General features: G+C 33.5%; 1 protein-coding gene across 5 annotated transcripts; it reads right to left on the bottom strand.

The window, feature by feature from the left end:
- Positions 1-23,924, bottom strand: RhoGEF2 (Rho guanine nucleotide exchange factor 2). Of its 5 annotated transcripts, none has more exons than XM_012364363.2 (27): positions 23,382-23,924; positions 21,645-21,877; positions 21,504-21,553; positions 21,084-21,141; positions 18,856-19,127; positions 18,451-18,675; positions 17,459-17,710; positions 16,967-17,248; positions 16,633-16,722; positions 16,445-16,558; positions 16,257-16,355; positions 15,972-16,064; positions 15,662-15,855; positions 15,159-15,448; positions 14,473-14,652; positions 14,153-14,209; positions 13,156-13,282; positions 12,678-12,759; positions 12,422-12,474; positions 7,291-7,562; positions 5,791-7,101; positions 5,590-5,706; positions 5,083-5,259; positions 4,597-4,817; positions 4,388-4,538; positions 4,217-4,263; positions 1-3,976 (listed from the first exon to the last, which is right to left on the bottom strand). In XM_012364363.2, exons 2-27 carry the CDS (start codon positions 21,814-21,816, stop codon positions 3,881-3,883), a joined length of 5,082 nt encoding a protein of 1,693 aa, XP_012219786.1. In that variant the 5' UTR covers positions 21,817-21,877; positions 23,382-23,924; the 3' UTR covers positions 1-3,880. The 5 variants fall into 5 exon arrangements, with proteins under 5 accessions (XP_012219786.1, XP_012219785.1, XP_012219787.1 ...); XM_012364362.2 differs by having other exon boundaries at positions 21,645-21,860; XM_012364364.2 differs by having other exon boundaries at positions 7,291-7,550; positions 21,645-21,860.
- Positions 23,925-24,507: the final 583 nt, after the last annotated feature.

Below are 24,507 nucleotides of genomic sequence, written 5' to 3'. Positions count from 1 at the left end.
TTATTTATAACATTAATTTTTATTGACATACTCTTAGGATAACATGTCTTTTAGAGCTATCAATTTTAGCTTTTTATAAAAGTTTAACGATTTTAATACACCGAATAAGAGCAGCGCGAATTGCGCACTGCATAATAAAATGTTATGGAACCATTAAAATTGGGCTGAAAAGTCTAATGTAAAAAATATTCTTGTCCGACTATTTTTACATACGTGTGCGTCCAATATCGGTATAACAGATGAAAAATAACAGAAGATTAGTTCCAGGATAATATCAGAGAGGCGCTATACAATAATATGCGAATATATACACGCACCACACATACGCATACACAATACATTCATACTTAGATTATGACTTATGCCGATAATATCACTCTAATTTTTAGTTCCATCGAAATGATGGCGCTTTCGCGTCGGAGTTCGTCAGGCACTCCAGCATCCTCTTAATATTAAAATATTTTAAATTTTATACAAATATATTCTGAAAAATTTATGCCTAATAATTCTATATAGAATACAAAAAAATAATAAATGTGACATTTATTAAATATCTTTTATATATTAAGTATGTGCGAAAAAATTATACAAACTGTAATTATATTTGTACTTGTCATATGGTATATAGTGAGGACTTTAAATGAAACTTTCTCATAAAGTAGTAATGAATTTAATTAATTCGCAGAGCCAAGGACCCATGATACTAGTGAACTATGGAGAACTAAGATACTTTTTATAAATATTTTCTTTATCCTTATTCATAAATATATAATTGTTATAACATACAAAATTTACGTCACTAAAATTAAGCGTTTCTTCATACTTGATGTTTTCTTTTTTCTTTTTTTTAATACAACACAGCAGTTTTTTATGATAGGTTTCGTACATGTAAACAGTATTAAAAAGACGAGTACAAGAAATTACACAATTCAATAACTGTTTTAATGTAATAATAATAATAATAATAAAATAATGATATATCAACTAATAATGTTATTAAATATTTTATACATATACAATAGCATCGCATTTGTAATGGTTCTCGTGTCTCGCCATTAGGAATTATTGTTTCATTGTAACAAAGATTTTATGTAAGTAGATGAGTCCTTTTTATATATATCGCCCAATTTACATAACAAAGAAAAGAAAGAAAAATAACAATAAAGAATATTTTTAATCTTGGCATGCTAATAATTTTAAATTTTATTTTTAAAGTTTTATTCATTTCTCTGATTGTCGCTAATAATATTGTGTTCTTATTCAAAATTTACTAGCATGTATATGTTATTCTAAGATTCAAGCATAATTACGTCCGTTAACTTAAATTATGACAACATGAGCGAGGAAGTTACGAACGCGCAGACTATTCTTGCGGTTTAGATTCCCTAAATGATTGTGTTAATAAAACTATTTTAATTTCATGAATTCCAGATCTTAAAAATGCAGTAGATTTGTATCGCTCCAAATAGTTACATAAAAACACAGAATCAAATTATCTTTAATTATTTAATCAAAATGGTTTTTTAATAGCATTTACATGAATACATAATGCAAGAATTATTTGCATACATCTTTTCGCTTAACGTCATAATTCAAGTTAATCAGTAATAGCCGACCCTTAAAGTACCTCTTGTATTCAAAATAATCTTGTCAAATTTCCACAAAGGAACAATACTGTTAACATAGATTTTCATATATATATATATATGAATATATATATTACAAAAAAATTTTTTCTTGTACGTATTTCTCTATATAACAGTAAATTCATTCATATAAAGGATATCCGAATATATCTGTGTATGTGTAAATAGCATACTTCATAATTCAATTAAATTATTCAAAGTCAAAATATCAGTGTAGATTTAATTCGCTGCTTAATCTTTTGCATTCGAAAATCTTAAATTGTGATTTTCCAAATTATTAGATTCTCAAATGTTTAATTTACACATTCTCTTGAATCTTCAGTATTTTAAGATTTCAAATTATTCGTAGTTTACAATTCTCAAATTTGAAGACGTGCAGGTATTTTTAAATCGTGAAACTTTGTCCTTCAGTTACAAAATCATTTATTTTATACAAATGGAAATTGCTTTAAGCTGAAGTTTTATTTAAAGAAACGATTTATTAAAATCGTAAAATAAATCAAATATTATGGTAGCATATGTTTTGAGACATCTGCATGAATCTGAATATATGTGAGTGTATATGTTGAATGTCATGTATGTGTGTGTGTGTGTGTGTGTGTATGTATATATATATATGTGTGTGTGTGTGTGTGTATGTGTATGGTATGTATATCAAATTTATTTTAAGTACATAAACTACCGTCTACTTCATAAAAAATGGTATATTTATATTCTTAGATTCTTGGATTCTTATATCCTAGGATTCTTGTGTCCTTAATATGTATAACTTCTAAATTTTTAGAGAAAGCAGTCTAGAATCCATAGAATCTTAAGACGCTGGAAAAATTTCCATGTTTAAACGCTCCGATACGAATAAAGTCTTGGAAGCTATAATTTGTGCAAAATTTTAATCCAGAGATCTGTATATGGATTACAAGTTAATCGACCTGAGATGTTTTTTTATCAAGTTCAAGAAGTTTTCTTGTAAATGTTCTGCGTCGATATCAAATGTGAAAATGCATCTTATCATTATCACTTGTAAATAGTAGCTCTTTAATGCACAAGTTTATAAGAAAGTGAAAAAACCGTATTCTTGTTGCTTCGTAAAGGCATGTCTCCATTCTTCTGATATGGAAGATTAAAAGTTCGAACTATCATAATTTTCTTCACGTTACTGTTTTTTTAAATAATAGAGCCCAGCACCAACACTGCTTTACACGCTGTTGTATCGATATATGCACGAAAAATTTAAAGAAATTAAAAAAGGTAATTAATAATAATCATATTAAAGTGCACATTTCTACAAGTTTTTCGTGCATAATTACGTTATTCGCATGTAAACCGGGCTTCTTAAGTAATAATAATAACAGTAATATACAGGACTCGATTCGCAAAATAACGCGATGTACAAAAAGTTGCGTTTGAAGGATTAGTATAGATTATGTAAATCCATTTACATAAAATCTTTGGCAAAGATGTTAATCATTGATCCATATTTTGGTAAATACAAGAATAAAGAAAAAATTATCAGCTGTTTTATTTTGATAGAAACTTTTAAAAAATTTGACAAAATAAAAAATTGTGTATAAAGAAATAAATATAAAATATTTTAATGGGCATTTATTACTTATACAATCCAATCCATTTATGAAACATGATACCAATGATTATATTATTATATTATCCATTGATTTATAGTAACTAAAATTGAATAATATATATATATATAAATAAAATATTAAACTAATATATTGTCCGATATATCAGTAAACTTTCTTTCGCAAGATTATCTTTATATATGACCAAGCAAAAAATGTTTTAAAAAATTACATTGCACAATAGGCGACGTTTATCCTCGTGTTTTGCAGAGAAAAATAGAAAAATATTGTTAAGGAAAAAAATCTGTGAATAGCAAAGATCTCAGAATCATATTATATTTTAATAATGCACTAAATTCTCATTAATTAAAAGAAGTAACATCATTTATAATGCCACTGTTAAATTCCAGTTTTACAAGAATTATCAAATAAATAAAACAGCTAATGACTTTTGCTCCTTTCTCCTGTATGCATGTAATATTATCGTCCGCAGTAAAGAATTACTCTCGTGTCTTACACACGTCTATGCGTCGTCTGTTTTTCAGTTTTTTACAAATAATTTTGATTTCTCCCGTTATGCGGGAGCGTTCCAGCACCGCTCGTGAAATGCACCAAATCAAGGATATGATCGATGAAACTTTTTTCAGCCGTGCTTCAGCCGACGCTGTCGCCCATTACTTCGGTTTCCGCCTTAAGTTCAAGGTTTTCCGCGTCTGTATCTGCTGCTTCTCCGCGTGCATCGACAAACTCCTGTCAAAGCATATTATAAAATGCAAAAAATTAAAAATAATTCTCAAAATTTGCAGTTTCGTTATTTCTAGTTTAAAATGTGCTAACTTTGAAGTAAAATGCAATTTTATGTTCTTTTATCCATCATATAATTTTTTATAAATAACTAGAACATAATATTGCCTACCAAATAATATATATCATAACATTAAATTATAAATCAATAAATTTATATGTTTAATATAATTAAATTTTTCTTACATCACGAGTAAGGTCATCGGTGTAGCTGTCTTGATGCACAATGTCATCTGTACAAACAACGAATTATACATTATTAGATTGCTTCACAAAAATTTACACTTTCTTTTAAATGTATTGTATAAAATTATACTAAATAATTACAGTTAAAATTAAGAAAAATAGAAGACTAACCGAGTGTTGTTTGTGTGTAAGTTGTCGTAGATATCACTTCCGAGAATTCACGGCGTTGTACGTCGGTATCAAGTGCGTGAATACGTTCTCTACTTCTACGCAATTCTTTCCGTAACCTCTCCCGCTCCTCCTCTCTCTTTTTTATAATTTCCTACAATTCACAAAAATTTTAGAAGACGTCTTGGAAATCGGGAAAACGTCATATTTACCAGGAGTTGTGACAGTTGTGAGAGCTGGGATGTGAGGTAATTACAAATCGGCTGCATCATTCCCATGACTGATTGTTGAGGATGTGAATGGTTTCGTAAAGATGGGCAACCGGTAGCTTCGCACGCAGAAGATGATAATGCCGATGCCCCACGCGACGCGAATACCGTCTCTATTTCGCTCACGTTTAGTGCAGAGTTCAACATGCTCACTAGCTGATCCGCTGCAAAATAAAAACGCAAGTTTGCTGTATAAAATATAAGCTTATCCAAATAATTACAACAAATACTATTAGTTGGCTATCGGTAATATTAATAAAATAATATATATTATTAGTTTTTGCACAAAATTATATATAATTTATATATTTTAGTCTATGAATAAAATATGATACAAATCTTTTCAATCTTTTAAATTTATTATTTTTGATATACTTTTGTTTTTTTCAGTAGTATTCGTGCAAAATCAAATATTAAATAAATAAATACTTTGGCTGATAGAAGCGAGTATGAGTTCAGTAGGTTCTTTTTCTGCAGAGGATGGTTCAGATGCTATGTCTGCGACGTGCTCGAAGTCTTCTTTAGGAATATTTAATATATCCGCCACCAGTAACTGTTTCTCAAGCAGAGCCTGTTTGATTATTTCGTCCTTACGTCTGAGATATTCTGAAAAATTCCAAATATTCACATTCATAATTTGTTTCAATCATTAAATGGTAATCTTGCTTCGGCAAAATTGTACTATTAAACAATTTCTCTGATAGATTTTGTATTGAAAATGATTAACTACTTTATATACTGTTATAAAAAAAGCTGCGATTACGTCACACAGTCACAAATATATATTTCCACCTGTTTCAACTCTGAAGCATTGGCTCATATTTACGTAATGTTAATGCTGTTGTAATCGATGACGCAGTTGTGTATTAAATATCAAAGTTTAAGAGTTAAATTAGAACGAAATATATTGAAATCATTGAAGGAGGAAGTTTATACCTATTGGTGTAAAAACCGGTTCTGCAACATGCACTGGTGGTACCTCCACGTGAACTTCTAATGGATCTATCAATGAGAGCTGAGTGCACGTGACCATTCGTAGCGGCTCTGTCATACCTATATGTAGCCAAACAAAAATATTAACATTACTATATTGTAAAAATAGCCATGCGTCATCTTCCTAAACATGCACAATACAACCTGTCGTTGGCGATTCAGCCGCCTGCTGTTGCACAGTCGACCGCTGTTGCGTTTGTTCAGTCGTGGGAGCGGTGGCTTCCGGTTTCTCCTCGTCATGCTCCTGCGTAGTATTTTGCTCATGTTCCCTCGATTCTCTATCCTGCGACTGATCTTTCTCAGCAGTCGTGTTGTCCGGCACTTCCGTCGCGGAGGGCGATGCGTCTTCCGTTGGCTCCTCCGGAAGCGTGGTGGACGGTGTTGGTCTTCTGCCTTGGCGATCGCGCGTCTTGTAAGCATCCACAGCCTCGGAGATGTGCTTACACCAGCTTTTGCGCTCCGCAGAGGACGGCGCCACTAGATTGTACATCTGCGCGCCGTTCTGCGAAGTGTTGACCAAATAAAGAGAATCCTTCTCGGCGGCATTATGACGCACCAGTACGGTGGACAACTTGACGATCGGGCTGAGTACGGAATTGCCCGCCTGATTAGTCGTATTGATGAACTTAAGCAGATACTTGTCGTCCTGCCGATGCAGGAAGAAGATTGTGTCGTCGAGTAGCACCACGTGCAGATCCACTGGTTTCGGCACCGAACGATTCGGCATCGATCGATTCGGTTCGGTGCGCCGCCACTGAAGCGGCCCCTCGTAAATCAGCTTGCGTTTCGTGATATCAAGGTTCTTAAACTCCTGCACGGTCGGATGGTCAAATTTGTCAAAGGCCGATCGATCGATCGTCCGTTGGATCTCAGTCAGTCGTTGGTGGTCCTCGGCTTCTTTTACCGCTTGATTCACGCGACTTAGAATTTCCTTGCTGCGTTCCAGGCTACGAAGCACGGCTGCCTTCTCCTTCTCGTTACTTTCCGGCGTGTACTTGGCGAGATTCTCGAAAAGTAACGGATATTTGGTGAGCCGCAGCATGCCAGTGAGTATGTGATCCTTCAACTGCAGCCGGCGACACAGCGGATTTGCCTCTATTTCGTTTAGGAAGGCGTTCAGCTTGGAATCCTTGCGTCGACGATCGCGTAGAGCATCCAGAGCGACCTGCTGCTTAGCGCAGTAAATCGACGCGGCCCTTTCGAACGCTTCACCGGCCTCGCCGTCGAACATCTCCAGCAGGAGTTCGCCCACATCACCCACGCACGGATTTTCCTTCTTCTTTCGCTTCATCGATTGGTTAAAACGCGAATGGATCATCAACATCTCGTCTAGATTCGAGAAAAGCAGCTGAATCTGATCTAATGGCAGCACTTGAGAATCCAACAAAGGCTTGTGGAAAACGTGCGAAAGCACTTTCAATGCGCGAACGTGAGAGCGTTCGGTGTGAAATAGTTCTGAAAAAAAAAGATTTTAATCAACCAACGTATGTTACAGAGCGCTGACTGCGTTAAGGATTAATCAATGCCATTCAAATGACGACACTTATTAAAATTTGAATAAGACTTGGAAAAAAAGTGCTGATTGATGAAATCAGTCCGTGGACTAATTAATGTACGAACAGTTTTATCGAATCGATAATTTACCGTTAATAACTTCCTGTCTCTTTTTCTCGGAATTGCTGAGCTGCGCGAGAACGTCTTCAGCGACAGCCTGGCTCCAATCCGGTGGATCAGCCTCGACATCGACATCGCTGTCCCACGAAGTTGACGCGTTCGCCGCCGATGTGGTGGGATGCACCTGTTCCAGGCTAGTACTGGGGCTGTCCAGACTCCTCGTCGACAGGCTGCTGTTCGATGAACTGCCAGCAGAGTTCCCGGGGAACGTGCCGGAAGGCTCGCAGTCGCTGGAACCGACTCTATAGTCAATCGTTAGCAGTTTATGCATTTTTGCTACTTGCTAACTATAACATCTACTGTCTTCGAATATTGTTGACACGATTCGCACTATCATATCGATCTCATCAACGAAACACATCCAGATCTTCAAAGAAGCCATTCAAAGAGGACATATAGATATATATATGTCGTGAAGCTTTGAGAACCAAGTTTCTCCCTATCTTTTCTCCAGAAAATTACACTTAAAACTTTTAGAATACAATAAATTTAGAAAATATCCTTATATTACAATATTCAAAATATTCACAAAATCTTTTTGTTGGAAAATTTATATCTATAAAATAAAAGATATAGAATAATAGAGATAAAAAATCTTAATTCTTTCACATTTCATGCTAGGAAAATATTCTGGATGCAACATTTTGAAATAAATATTTCTAAAATTAATCTAAATTTATATTAATAATCTAAGACCAATAAGTTAAATTTGCTTGACAAGCAAAACTTGTCTATTTTATCAGGAAAACAGATTTTACTTAATATTCGTCAAAATAATAAATCTCATTCTATTTTATATGCAGTAGCCGAAACTGCAGAAAATACCTCTCCGACCTCGTACGTCGCTCATTAAGACGGCGTAGATAATCGCGCGCAGCGGCGACAGCGGTGTTGACAGCGTCGTCGCTCGGCGCAGACATTTCGGTGACGCTTTCGTCGGCATCCGAATACCTCTTTGGGGTGGCGTCAGCCGACTGATCCGCTGAGTGTGGGGCCGGTTCCGATAACGCCGGATTGCCCGAGTTTTCATTGCCGTGAGAAGCGGGTCGAGGACGGACACGCTGCGAGCCGCGCTGCCTCATTTCTTTATCTCCCTTTAGCCCTTCGAGGGCTCAAACGTCACGTCACAACACACGATACGAAGAAACGCGCGTATCCGCAACCCTCCGTATGCACTCAACATAAATAGTCTCACAAAACTTCTTTTCGGCTTACGACTCACTACGTTTTAACGAACTTCACATGTTTATGTTATAAAATAATACCGCTGGCAGAGAACGTTTACTGAAAACATTTGATTGGTGGATATAGTCAGATTTTAAAGGTCGCTGGTTCAATATTGAAGGCCGTGAGGTATTGAAGCAGCGCATTGGCATTTCAACCTAAATTGTATGAGGTAACGCTCCCAATAAAGAGAGACCTTTAAAAAAAAAAAAAAAAAATAGAATATCCGCGAGATATTCTTTGACAAATTCGGTAAAAATTTTGCCTCAGTAAAAATATCCCAAAAAGCTCGAAAGCTGTATTCAACCCTCAGCGGGTATTCGAAGAAGCCTTTAAAAACTACTGATATAAAATATTATTATAATTAATAGGTTTTTTTTTGGAAACTATATAACACGCCCCGATCTTTTACTGAAGAGAAATGAAATACTATTTAGAAATAATAATTGATATCTAAAATATCAGCAAGAGAAATCGTAGTGCGCTCACGCGCAACGCATATAGACGTACGTACGTACACAAGTTCACAGGCTGAGGCTGAGGATACTATATACAGGATGTCCCTCCCTAAGCGCACCCACTAAATGGCCGAAGAATCCACAGTTCAAAGGAAGTGAGCTTAGCGAGAGACACCCTGTATAATCGTATCGATTCGTACGTATCGATCGCTTCGGAAATAAAAGCCAAGACGTATCCGTGCTCTGACATCACTCCGTTTACCAGCGTGCACACGTATTAGACAGACCCGATAAAAACGGATCGCTTTCTTTCTTCCACCACCTTATCGATCCTTTAAAATAGATAGGCGTAAAATAGAGTAGCATTGCTCTCGTTGAAACCTTCCATTCCGCGAATGACCGGCGAATTTTTTGGATTTTTTTACTCTTTCGTCGCTCACATCGAATTGTGTTTATTTGCAAAGACCGGGTAAACTATTTTTTTATAGATAGATTTTTCACTTGCATGACTCAAATCCTAATCTTTATAACTGTGAATCATTCGATTTTATACCTAGTTTCCCTCAGTGTATTTTATTCGATCTGTGCCATTCAGTTCATTACTATAAAAATAAATTTGTATTGTACTCTTAGTAGAATTAAATTCAATATTGATTTATGTGTTCGAGAACAATTAAAAAATTATTAGCGTATAGATTATGTTCACTAATTTGCTCATTATTAAGCTGAATGTTGTAAACATTTCTTAAGATTTTTTGTTCCTATCCTTATATTGAGACGCAGTACTAATTTTTCTTCCTTCTTTCCCTTCTCTTCTTTTTCTCTTATTGGATTGGCACCTTTGACCGTGTATCTATGGACTGCTAATTATTGTATCCACATTTTTTGTCATACTTGATAAAAAGCAAGCTAAAACTGTGCACAATTTGTGCACACGTGGCTTCCAAAACTTGTGAAAGTGAAATTAAGAAAAAGAAGTTACGCGTAGAAACATATCTAATAAATTTTATTTAATGTTTTTCAAATTTACTCAATAATCGAACAAATAAAATAAAAAAGTTTAAAAAAAAACAGCTGACAGATATTTTATTTTTACGCGGATGACGATTGACAAAGCGAATAACCGAGAATATTTGTCGACCAATTTTGTTCCATTGAATACACAGCTCATTAGCAGTTCATACTTACATTGTCAAAGGTTGACAGATTGCTGGATGGCTTCGGTTCGGACGTGCCTGCGCGTTTTCTTTAAGTAATCTCGAGATGTTCACGAATGCAGACGCTGCTCATCTCAAGCGCCGACGAATCCGTTCGTCGTTCACGCTACACATCATCGAAGCTACAGTTATGAGCACTATTACGAGTTCTCTGGTTCACTGTATAAATAACCGCGTACAACACAGCTTTTTCTTGCGGTTCTTACGAATCTAAGTGATCTCGAAGTATGTACCTTAATACACGATTCATTGATATATTATTAGTCCTCCCCCTGTATCGGCTGCCAATTATTTGGAAAACGATGATCGTGCGTTTCTTGGATTCAGATATCGACAGTCGCGTGTTTCTTAAATTACTCTCTTAATTGACTTCCTGAGATAAAAGTGGAAAAGCTCTGCAGTCTTAACTTAGTTGCGGCGTTCCACTAAAAATACTCTCGTACTTACGTCTCAATTTCGTCTAGTTAAATTGGGATATCATTAATCTCGAACAAAATAACAGGCTTTACCGGAATGTTTCGATCGCGGAACAAGGCTCCTGGGAATAATGGGAGTGTTCTCCGCGTACAAGTAAACCGGAGCAAAAAAGTTATTTGTACTGAAAGGTAAAAGAAATTAACTTTTTTTTTCAATTTTAAAAACTTTTTTTAAATGTAAATTTGTTTTCTGTTCTTTATAAATGTATTATTTTATTTACATAATTTTGATTTGTTAGAATAATCAGAAGTCTTATTTTGTTTATGAACTAATATCAAATTGATACTAAAATATTCTGCACTCTGTTGTCAAGGCTTTGTTTAGAACAAATCGTTTCCGTTGTAGCACAAAAATACTAATTCGAAATAACGTCCGAACGATATGGAAATGCTTCGCACACTGACCAGCTCTGTTATTCCTATATTAATTATAATTCCATTCAAAAAAAAACATTAGACTTTTTAGGAATCTATATATATATATATAGTTTCCCAACCAAAAAAAAAAAATATCCGCACGTATCTCGTCAGAAACACAATTTTGTCAAAGAGCGAGTGAAAAACGACGTTGGCTGATATTGAGTTGGAAATCGAGTTGGACCACTGACAATGAGTGCGATATTGAAAGACACGTAGGAGTTTTAACCGATGAATTTGGCACAACTTTTTTACCATTGAGTAATCAGAAAGGAGATTAAGAGAGCGGCTTGACTGGTAGAAGTGGATTTTGAAACGAGAGTGAAGACGCGTGATTGAATTCTCGATCGGGCTAAATGGAAAGCGACCGTTTCAGAAGCGCTCGAAAAGCGTGGGTGTTTTGTGCCGTCGAAGCGACGCAATAGCCATCCGCGAAATTGAACGTTTAACGTCACACTGAAGGCCTTCTGAACGAAGGCTCTGTATACACACCTTCGCAGAAGAAACGATGGCATAAGCCGAGTCTGCGCTCTTCGCACGTGTTCATCATGGAAAAGCGATGTGGAGGCGAGACGAAAAAGAGGAACGCTGCCAAAAATTCACGGACCTGCGTTTCATACGGCTCTAGCGACACATAAGCGAGTCTCAAGCATCTAGTCATCTGGTCGAACTCCATTTTTAACGCCACAGTAATAGTCGCGCGAATATAGCAAGTTGCTTTCCGTCGATATGATAGCACGAATGTTTTATTCTTCTTGCGCGCAACAAGTTACACCACAAAACATTTCAGAACGGTTCTTTTTAGCTGCACTATGTCGTACTTACCACATTTGAAACCGAATATATATATATTCGGGCATTAAAACTGAAGTAAAAAAAAATATAGGAAGTGCAGCTAAAACAAAACATGTTATTTTTCAAATAACTTTTTAAAGGGCATTTTTCCTTAAAAAGAGCATCCTCACATTTATAGACTCCTCGAACGTTAAGTTTGGAAGGTTTATAAATCAAATAAAAAAGAATCAATCCCATAAATTGGTTCAATTAATGCGTCAAATAATAATTCAATTACTAATTAATTAATTAATTTGTAAGACGTGAAAGTAGGTGAGATTTCGTGAATTATCTTACTCATGTATTCCGAAATACATTTAGGCACGTCAGTATAATGATATTCCAATGTGGTTCCAGAGACGTAAAAACAAACTGTCTTGGCAGACAAACTTCCAAGTCCTATTTAACGCTCGAGCATTCGCAGTCAGTTTTAGTAATACTGTAAATAAATATTTATTGTGATAAAAGTACTCACTTTGTTTTGGAAAGATTCGGATCGCTGGTCTTCCTTTTCTCTCTCAGTTGCCGCTGCAATGTAAAGAGTCCAACTTTAGTTATACATTAATTTATAATTACACTAACATTAGTCGTTTTGTTGCTGCATTAATATAACATTGTGAGAAAAATGATTTGTATAAATATATGCCTAATTCTGAATGGTTACCGAGATAGAATAGCTTGGTGTTGTTATGCCATGAGGCTGAGTGTCTATAAACAATACGTTTAGTTACCTTATGATGTATCCGCTCCTTGTAACTTTCAGACCTGTTGATGTTTGACGTCTTTGGCTTACTGGAAATATTTTGCTGGACCCTAAGTAATCGTAATTAATAAAGCGTAAATTAATGTCCACGACGCAAGCAAACTGCCGGATGCATAAGACAATATTCACTATAAATATCGATATATTCGCGATACGTAAAAAAGAATAATCCGGAAATCCAATTATTTGAGAATATATGCGGCTAAAACTCGACAAACGAAAAACATTATTAAGAAAAAATGTACAACTGAAGAATGCAGAAATTTATAAATCTAACGTCTCAGCTGCATATAAATTTAATGCTTTGTAAAATTACGGGGACAAAAACTATTAGAATAACTATAAATTTGAAAAAATAAACAAGTGTACGACAATTTCTATGAAAATATAGGAAATTATAAGTACAAATAGAAATAAAAATGTGCCACGTCTATCTAGATACATACATTTCGGAAATATCTTCTCGCGACGAAGGATTGTCCATATTATCGGCATGATCACCGGTTCCTCCTAAACCGGAAATTCGTGCTCTCTCGCAACTGCTGCGAGCATTTCCGGCCGCGCGTTGTTCTCCTGAAATTAAAAATATCAATGTGAAATTAAATCCAAACATATATTTCAAACATTTTAGCGTAAGCTGCTTTATTCGGGCTTTTCTCTAGAACTCAGGGATTGATTTATATATATTTTTCTTTTCAATTTAAATTTTCTAATTTTTTGCTTATAATTTTATCTTGATATAAAGTAAAATATTTTCTCGCTGCTAGATTGTTTTCAATAAATGTTAATAATTTCAAGAGATTGATTAGTTTAGAATTTTATAAAATATATACAAACATTATATGTTATTCTTTTGTACCAATTTTCTCTCAATTTCCAATAGTGATAAATGTTTACTACACAACAATATATAAGTGATAAATGCACTATAAATCACTTGAATACTATTTTACTTATTAAAAACTATACAAAAACTCGTACAAATGACGGATAAAGCAGAAAAAGAAGCAATGTGCAAGAGTAAAACTGATAGCAGACTGACTTGTTCAGAGCTCACAAGTGGTATTCACGCGATAAAACACTGATATTATTGAGAGCGATATATGAACAGGGTCGTAGCATCCAATCAAAGCTTTCTGATGTTCAACTATTGACACGTTAATCTGTAAGTCTTTATTCTTAAAAAATATTAATTTTACTAATATTATTAATATTATAAATATAAAAACATAAAAATAGCAATATTATATATTGTTGAAATATAAATTTATCACTGTTCTACTACTATTTTAGTTTAAAATAATATTATCGCAAATCTGATTGATTACTTATCTAGCTAGATTATTTATCTTATTTTTTATTTATTTAACTGTTCATTAGCTCGTGTGCAAAAAATAAAACTACGCAAATAAAGATGTGAGAAACAAGAAAAAAGAAACTTACCATTTTCTCCATCCGTTAGTGTGCCGGAATCGTCTTCGCTTCTTTTGATTTTGTCGACTGCAAAAAGGCACAAAATAACAATAAATTTATATAATTCAAAACTACAACTCAAATTTAATTTATTTTAAAATTCTACTAATTACTATTAGTATAATTCTTAAAAAGAGATTATTGTATAATGAATATAATTCTTTGTAATTCTTCATATCAATAATTTTTTTCTTAATTATATAGATAAAAATTTAATAATTAGTAAACTAATGATTGGCATCTATTAAAGGTTATTACGATTTAAACAAAATATTCAAAACTAAGCTTACAGTGTAATATATGGTTCTGGGAATGATGATGATGGTGGGACGACGGAGGCTTCCTCTCCGGTCGAATACGCTCCATCAATTTACTAATTCTATCATTAGCTCTTTCCTTTCGCACCAAAGGTCCCGGGCAATTTTCTTCTACCACACGAACACACTGTCGATGTACACTGAGGGAACAATCTGTCAATCAATTAGCAAACAATATAGTATCTGTCGTACACGTTACATATATCGTAAAATGATGCTAACTTCAACGTCAAGAATTGTTTTGCTTTTATTTACAATTTTTTAAATTTAGAATTAATTCTGCGTCAATATAAATATAAATAAATCAATAATTTTGATAAAAAAAGTAATAATTTTATTAAAATCAAATAACTTTCAAAACTAAATTTAAAAAATGCAAGTATCTCTCCAAAAATCTTAGTCTTTATTAAATTTAAAATAAATTTTATTTGAATAAATAGCGTTCCTTATGTGCAATTAAATTGTAATGTTTTATAGCTTTATCTTCCATCATGATAAATTTCAAAATATAAATTAATGATCTTATTTTTATTATTACAAATTGAAAACACAAGTATAGTCGCTTATTTTATAAACATTATAAAAGAAGCGTAAAGAGCATTCATTTTCGAGAAAAATCTCTCGGAAAAATCTTGTTCGCTATAATACATTTTACATACCACTGCATAAATATCCTTGAGGACCAATGCCACCGATAATAAGCTGACAATGATTGCAATAAGTTATCGTGAAGTATTGATGCGCCACAAAATGATGTCCTCTGATTGTCATTTTGCGCGTTTTTCCAGTAAGCAGTCGTGCTTTAATGTTGGATTTGTCTTTCGCGACAAAAGTAGGCACTCGATCTGCCCATACCGGTCGCAATTGGAAGATCTTTATTAATATCGTAGCTAGACCAGCTGCCGTTGTGAACAATCGCAAATCCACTTGTTCTTTCTCTATATCCTCTCTGAAATTAAAAAAAAAATTGTTTTCTGTTATCTTTTATTATTTTATATGTTTACTCTTCAGATATGTCTCCTAGTTATCGATTAATTATCGTGGAAATAGTTATAGCGTTGTCAAAGACAACATTACGATTATTGCGCATTTCGTTGACAATCTTTTATTAACGCTTTTAACAATGTCTCATTAAAAAAATGATAAAATGCAAGAATCTTACAAATAAGGTTCCATCTTCGGTAGAAGATACGTCTCGATAATTTTTGTTTCACGCGCTTTGTCAGAAATGCTCTCATCAAGTGAAATGTCAGTAGGGCCAAAAATCGTGGACAACCCTGCGGTTCTTTTCTGCTGGAAATGCGTCAACTGTTCATTCAATTCTTCCTTCGCTCTAGTACGTGCCTTCCAGAATATCTATAGAAATCAATAAAATTTTCACTATTTAATTTATCATAAACTTTTCTGCTGTAATGTTTAAAAATGGGAATTTAAATTGCATATTGATGAATCATTTTATTACTTTGACGTACCTTCCTGAGAATTTCTTCTTTATCGAATTCTTTCACGAGAACGTCATCTATCTCATTAGCGACATTTTCATCTACATTATGCAGACGCAATGGCTAAACAAAAAGTATTAGTTATATTAATTATCATTTATTTATAAATATAATACTTATGATTAATTAATATATCTCAAAACAGATTTTATATTCATAAAAATTTCAAAAGATTGTTTTTCCATTTAGAATAAAAAATATGAAAAATAATTTATATAAAATCTAAGGAATGTAACGTGTTATTGAATTACTTACCGCACCAGGTACTAGAAAACTAGAATGAATCTCGTATGCCCACTTTCTCATTTCTTTGGCATTTCCCTCCTTGTATAAATCCGTTACTAAATAAAATAACTGCAAGAATGTGTTAAATTAATAAGCTGCAAGAATGTAAACATTTGCATGTTTATGTAATTGCTTCGTTGGATCACTATTATACGTACCAGGCTAGAAGGATCACTATTAGATAGTACGTAGTTAATAAATACAGCGAGATGCGCATGATGTCCCCACAGCTTGGATAAAGACTGGAACGGTCCGTGATCTTCTAATTGACCCTAAAGCATTAATAAGTTGCAGATGAATGTCTGAGAAGCATTTAGCACACAAATTTTCTTCAACAATAACTTACGATTTCTTGATCGCTGACATCGTCTTCTTCCATTGACATAATTGGCTGTTGGAACGCTGGTAATCCCGGAATGATATCAGTCGCAAGTGTCTGTTATTACGAAAAAATATGATTAAAAAAACGAATGAACAATAATACTTATCGTTATTATATAGATAATATACAAAACAATTTCTTAGATTAGTAATGCAACTAGAAACGAGATAAGTAAATAAAAATTCAATATTTTTTATAATGTAATATAATCGTAATGAGAACTTAACAACCTTAATAAGCAGGTTTAATAAACAATATATAATTAATAAATACAGATAAAAATTAAAAATCTATTTACATCGTTTAATGTAGATGAGAAGATATCTTGGCCCAGAACGGGGGCTGGATACGGTGGCGGCGGTGTGCCCGGTGGTGTGATACGCGGTAATTCGTTGATATCGATATCACTATGCCTGATGTGTCTTGGAGGCGACAAATCATTCATCGATTCAGAGGCAATCAAACGTCTACTAGCCTCCGATGGAGACATTGCTGTGGTTCCCAATTGCTCCGGACTTGATTTTGTTCGTTGGTGTTTATTAAGCGCACTTGAAGCACTCAAATTAGCATCTTGGGAAAACTGAAACGTAAATTATTATAAGTCACGGCACAACAATGTCACATAAATTAAAAAAAATATATATATAAATATTAGGTATATTTTATGTACATAGGTATATATATATATATATACATTTTCACATATTATATACATACATTTATCAAAAAGCATAAAATAGATATAAAACAGGCTATTAATGTAATGGTATTGGGTGATTAGACTACTTACAGAGTTAGGAATACCATGACTGACAGTTGAGGGCGTTAAGTGAGTCAGCAGATGTCGATCCAGCTCCGGCTGGGCTGTGTTTTGCGTGTTTATGGCGGGTGGAGGTCTGGGAGGCAAAGGTGGCGGAGAGAGACTTTGCATGGACAAGGATTTACGCGATGGCAGTGGGGGTGGTACGTCAGTACCACTACCGGTGTTTTGAGATGGGTAATAGCCCGAGGAGCACGAGGTATTTGTTACCAATGAGCAAAGCTGTAAGACACAACAAAAGGTTGCTGTTATCGAAGAGGCAAAGCTGTAAGACACAATGATAGGATAGCAAGTGGGCAGAAGCTTCAGTGCACTCACGAAAGGTCGACTGATATTTTAGAATAATCCACTATTGCTAGTGTATCCAGGAAAAAGAGAGAGAGATAATTTATATATACAGAATAAATCACCAACTAAAATATAAAACTTGAAATCCTACAAGTTTTTATAATTTCTTAATTTTTATTTCTCAAGCGCAGAACTGTATTTTCATCCGTTCTGATGGCTACTATTGGGCCCAATTCATTGTCTTATAACATAAGAAAAAATATCTCACATTAAAAGTTATCTAAAATAAAAAAAAAATATTAATTTTCCAATTTGCAAATCGGATTTTTTTCGAAAATAAAATTTTATATAAAAAATTTCTTTTATTCTACATATTTTTCACGCAGAATTATCCATCTTCCGGTTCTACCACCAACAACGGATCACTCTGTTCCCATCTTTTACTAGTAAAATTAGATGTTAGATTTAAACGCTCTCTAGAGCCTTAGCTCTACAGAACGTAATCGAATAAAAGGACACTAGTTTATTTGATTATGCCTATTTGATTTTTTACGTGTATTAGATTGGAGATAGATTAATGGTTTCCAATGAAAAACATATATAGGCAGCGGGTTTAACGTTGAAGAAATTTAATATACAAAAAGACGCACAATGAAGCTCGTAAATATGCAGACCTGTTCGTTAGTCGTGCTGATCGCCGTGAGCTGTTCCTGCAAAGTGCGCACTCTTCTTTCAGCACCCGCTAGCTCCGCTTGTACGGCAGTAACATTGGCGCCGCCACTACCAGTTCCAGTCTTCGCCAACTCACTCCGTAACTTGTCCACATAACTCTGTTCTTTTTCCAACATAAGCTGGAATGTGTGCACTCTTTGTGTTTCTAACTGCCGTTTCTTCTCGAGCTGCAAAAAAAAAAATAATATATCAATTAGAACTACCAAACCAACTCCTTTTAACTAGCTTCAATTTAAACGGTTTTGATTCCTGACATTAATTCACACTAACAATTATTATAATTCTACGAGACAGACGCTGATCGACATATGATACATTTCGCGTCGCATTTATAAATTGAAACTTACATCAACTGGCTGTGGGCCTGTGATTCGAGCATTACACGGAGCACCACTCGCTGGTGCTGTAGACGCTCTGTGAAGAGAAGAGGCCGGTTGTGAGGGCGACATGTTTCCAGCTGCTGATAGACTAACTGGACGTTGAAGTTGGCTCACAGAACCGACTGTTCCGACTTGCAATCCAGAAGCTGTCGTCGCTGTCGTTGCTGTCGCTACCACTGCTGCCGCGCCGCTTGCTGTCACTGGCTTCTGCTGCACCGTCAATACCACTTGCGTCGATGCTGTAACGTAATTTAATCCTTTCATATATGGTGTATCATTTACAATATGTACTAAAAACAGATTTAGTTTGCATGTCTCATTGTACGCATCCTTATACTCCCATGCTTTCTTACATCTATTTTCTTCTTTTACTTTTTCTATTCTTTTTGTACACACATCTTAATAAATGCAAATGGTAATTTTATGTTCAATTCTTAATTTCTGAATATTAATATGTATAAAAACGCAATTATAATTAACTCGGTATGTTTAAATTGTAAAAACATGTAAAATTATAATTAATTATATAAATGTTACATATCTGGAAAAAATTAATAACATACTATATCAATTTATCTACATTTCTCTTATTTAAATATTAATAGAAGAAAATTTACAAAAAATGATAAATCTTTAATAAAGTAAAAATAAAAAATGGAAGAATTATAAATAAACTTATAAGTACCCAGTTGTATTTAGTTCGTGTACAACCAAAACTTAAATTTAAATGTAAAACAATGGTAAATATTCATATATTAACAATGAATAAATCTTTACATTAACGCTAGAACAAATTTGAATTCTATATGATTTATAAGTTTAAAAATAAAAATTTTATAATATATAAGTTTAAAAATATTCATAAAGCAATCCCTATTTTAAATATTTGCTAAAAGTTTTTTTAAATTATATTAAGTTTAATTATTTTTTTCTTTTTTACGTTTTCTTCCAATTTTTGTCATAATGCAAATGCACACAATTTAATTAACGTAATTAGAATTTGACAAAATAAAAATGATATTAGCACTAATATCGCGTTTTAAAAATAAAAATGTTAATGTATCAATCTTGATCTAGAATGTATTAAATATATTGTAAGAATAATAAATAAGTTATTGTTAAGTAAATAGAGTTGTTACACAATTGCATCTACAACTTGTAAGATTATTGAGAAATATCATATAGATGCAGATAAATATGCATCTCAAGAAATAAACTTGACTCATCTCTGACATCACTTTGCACACACACACATATACACATATAGTTAACATATTTAAAAACATCTCCATTTCGTTGTCAATAACAATTATCACACCATCAATGCCAATTGTCAACAATTAATAAATATAAAATTTTATGCAAAGCTACGAATCTGTCACACGCGATATTAAGCTCGTAGCAGACTATGCCTTAGAGATTAAAGATTGCCAATTGGAGATTAGAATTCAATCTATCGGGACAAAGTAGGCTAAGATTCTGAGATTACTTGACTGATCGAATTCTAATCTCCATCTCACAATCTGAATTTCCAATGCATAACTTAATAGAATAGAATTCACGTGATTTTACGATGTGTCCGCTGAACACGCGTACATGTATTACACCTGCGTATAGTCGGAACGAGAGTGAGATAAACGACTGAAACGGTCACCGCTATAAACTCGTATGCTTACATCATTGGGGATGATTCTCGTGCACGGCTTTCCGTGCGCGTGACTACATAAAGCGAACAATGTACAATGGCCTCTTTTAATAAAATATCGATATAACAAACAACTAGTTTCCAATAAAACTTTTGTTCGCATTATTTATGAAAAAAAATCATAAAATAAAAAAAGATGCACAAACATCCAGTTGTCTAAACTATAAAATCCATTATGTAATAAATACTTGTCAAATATTTTTATAATTATAAATAAAATTATTTAGTTAAAATCATATTATAGCTGTTATTATCATTATTATAAAAGTAGTAAGTAGAGTAGTCATGAAAATGACCTGAATAGCAATGCGAGATCTTGTAGCAAAAATAGACCAGAAGGAAATGTTTACTTCTCACAACACTGAATAAAAAACTAAAATTTTTAATTAAATTTTAAATTATAAAAATTATAAAAAATTATATAAATTATAATGCACATTTCATCCTATAATTTTTCGTTAAAACAGATATTAAAAAATAGAATACTTACATTTTATGAGTTGGACTACATCGGTATGTGTAGACTGCATCACATTGACACCATTCACCTATAACACACACAAAAAAAGAAATATTTATATAGTGTATAATATTTCAATTAAAATCAAATTCAATTTAATCAAAGAATTTTATCATATAAAATTTAGGTATATAAATCTATACACAAATGCCATTAGCTAGTAAGATAATATAAAAGACAGTACGAGCATAAGATATAAACAGCCCACATGCAAATGTACACATGAAATGTTCTAATTTATGGAATAGAAACTTCCTGCAATTAAACATGAAGGTATAGCGCATAGTACACTGTAAATAACATTATTTCATAATGTAAAAGGGAAAAATAATTAACGAGTTTGTTGCTGCTCTTTCCCCCGTTATTTTTATAATTAGTTTATTTATTCACCTTAATTATCTTGTCACCCGCATGAAGACCAGCTCTTGCTGCTGCGCCACCTAAAAAGCATATAATTTTCATAAAAACATTAACAGTCTCGAAACATTTGATCATCCGCAAATATGCAGATAATTCAGTTCTTATGCGGACCTTCTTTTACGGACTGAACATAGACAGGATTGTCGCCAGAAACTTTCATTCCAAATCCAGCATCATCCTTATACACGACAAGAGTGGCGATGGGTGCTGGCTCAATGGCTCCACCACTGATGACGCCTGCACCAGCCCCGACGCTGCGTCGCAGCGCTGCCGTTCCATTCATCCCTTCTTCGGGCTCCACCTCGCCTCACCTCTGTTGCTACCGACCTGTGATAATTCTCACTCTTGTAATATACAAAACTGTTTTTTAATAAATGTGGATAGGATAATAATTTGTTAGTGAGTTTATTTTGCGCAACGCATATACCGCATGAATATAGATCGTAAATATAGTTAAGTATAATCACAAAATTAGTTTCGTTTATTTTTTACTTTTCAAATTTGTATAACAGTTAAATAGAAATGAATTGAAAATAACATAGCAAATATTTTTATTGATAAAATGCAATCAATATCTAAATATAATTAGAAATAATTAGAAATTTAAAATTGCGTAAATTTTAGTGATAAAATATTCTGAACATTGAAAAATGCGATATAGTCACAAAATCTTATAAATATAGCACAAATATTGTACTTTAACACAAATCAAATCAAATTTATTGTAAATACATTGTAATCAACTATAAAATCAAATATATTGTAATAACCATATAAAGATATCATTTTTCAATCAAAAATATTGCACATATATATTTTTTACGTATTTAAAAAAATAATAAAACAAAATAAAAAATGCTTCTAAGAAACACAAAAATTTAATAATAAGTAAGCCTGCAATATTTTGCTATAAGAGTTTTCAATAAAAAGACTTGTCCACAAGAATGTTTACAAGCATCAAACAAATAACATATTTAATTTGTTTATACATTTATTTCTACACATTTATATTTATATATACAAAAATTATTTGATTTATTTACTCTACAACTATATTTTATATATACGTATAGTTTTAATGCGCTAATGATTTTAATGCGTTAATGACTTTAATGCTAATAACTTTTATGCTGATGTGCAAAGGTGTGAACAATAAAATATATACTCTTGCGCTTATGCAACAATACAAAAATACATGCAACATCATCCTTAATTTTTTAAAGCTAAAAATTTGGTCAAAACATGATATAACAATAAGTAGCACACACATTAATAAGCAAAATATCTTTTTCTACTAATGTCTAAAATTTATAGATTTTACAATATATTCTTGTACCAGAATAATCACACTAATTAGATTCTAATATATAATTTAAATCGTTAAAAATGATGTCCTTATAATCGATATACCTACACATATACATATCAGATACAAATGTCACATTCCGATGTGACGTCATTCTTTCTTCATAAAAGATACAAGGACACAAAGTTAAAAATCTAGAAATTTAAATTTCTAAAACAACATATTGATCTTACATTGAAATTACAGAACACAGACATTCAGAATATTCAAGTAGCCAAAAATGGAATGTCAAATGTTTAAAAATCTGAAGATTGTAATAAACATTTTAAAAAAGAAAACACTGCAAATAGGATACCTAAAGCTTCAAAATTCAAAACATTGAGAAGATGCAAATGTAGGTCTCCAAAAATGATACACTATGAAAATCGGCAAAGTAAGCAAGATTAACAAGATGTACAAAGCACTCCACGAATTGTTAAAGACGTATAAGCAACACAGTTTGATTACAAACAAAATAGATACATATAGCGTAACGCGATTACCTTTCATTTAATCTACTTGGTGGCAGCAAGTAAGCGTTAACAAGAAGCTCCTACGGGACGAGGCGCGACGAGGTGAGGCGAGGTGAGGCGAGACGGGGCGAGGCGAATACGAAACGAGACAAGACGAGACGGGACGGGACGCGAGACGAAACGAAACGATCGTTTGTAAAAAAAAAAAACACACAAGATGCGTCAATGCGCGCGTGATTGCTTCGACGCAGCGCCGTGTTGCGCGAAAATATTATAATATCACGATTGTCACAACAAAAGGACACTCGACGAACATGGCTGGTGACGGGCAATTATTCCGCCTCTCATGCACTCATACAGCATCCCGACCGAGGGACGTTCAAGCCGCGGAGGATTCCAGGACGACGATTTTAAGTTGCCGAGCGCGATGCGCGACTCGCGGAAACGCGCGATACACGCACGCCACTACGCGAAGGCACTGAGCGTAGCTTTTTTTACAAAATACGCGTCAAATCGAAGAAAAATACGCTACTAACAAGTGTCAGCCATCTTGGTACAAGTGATGCACAGGCCATTATCACAATACAATATAGTAGTACAACTCTACTGATTTAGTAAAACCTGACAGTCATGCGCACAAGACTGGAGAGTCTGGACATTTTTTGACTTTACTGATTTACGGAAATTAAATATGTTCAATTGTTAATTCACTTATGGCTGGTTTATGCTTCGGTCTTAATCTTAATCTTAGTCTTAGTCTTAACTTAATCTTAAGGACTCGTTTATGCTTCCCTGGAAATTCGGACTACGCATGTGCAAATGTAACAAAACCTAACCACTAATTTATTTTTATAATTTGGATTTTTTTTATTCCAAACAACATCGAATTGTTGGACACATTCAATTAAATCAGCATCACTCATTTTCGTATTTTACAAAAATCGAAAACCATTATTTCGCGCGGTTTCGTGCTGCGTCGGACGTCAGACTTATCTCATTGGCCCGGCCTTAGGACATTAGGGACTAAAGTTAAAAGATGGGATCTTTCCAAGATTAAGATTAAGACTAAGATTAAGACTAGGGAAGTATAAACGCCCTTATGGCATTCTACGTTATCAACTCTTAAGATTAAGATTAAGACCGAAGCATAAACCGG

Source organism: Linepithema humile, chromosome 1 (assembly GCF_040581485.1).
Source record: "Linepithema humile isolate Giens D197 chromosome 1, Lhum_UNIL_v1.0, whole genome shotgun sequence".
NCBI classification, from domain to species: domain Eukaryota; kingdom Metazoa; phylum Arthropoda; class Insecta; order Hymenoptera; family Formicidae; genus Linepithema; species Linepithema humile.
Note: the sequence above shows the minus strand (reverse complement) of the source record. Positions and strands in the feature narration are given on the sequence as shown.

Excerpts from the sequence above, each read along its gene's own strand:
- RhoGEF2 (XM_012364363.2), bottom strand. The coding sequence starts at position 21,816 with ATGAATGGAACGGCAGCGCTGCGACGCAGCGTCGGGGCTGGTGCAGGC. Across the intron at positions 15,449-15,661 it reads CCGAAGATGGAACCTTATTT|AGAGGATATAGAGAAAGAAC; the intron begins GTAAGATTCTTG and ends TTTTAATTTCAG. Across the intron at positions 14,653-15,158 it reads TCAAGGATATTTATGCAGTG|ATTGTTCCCTCAGTGTACAT; the intron begins GTATGTAAAATG and ends ATTGATTGACAG.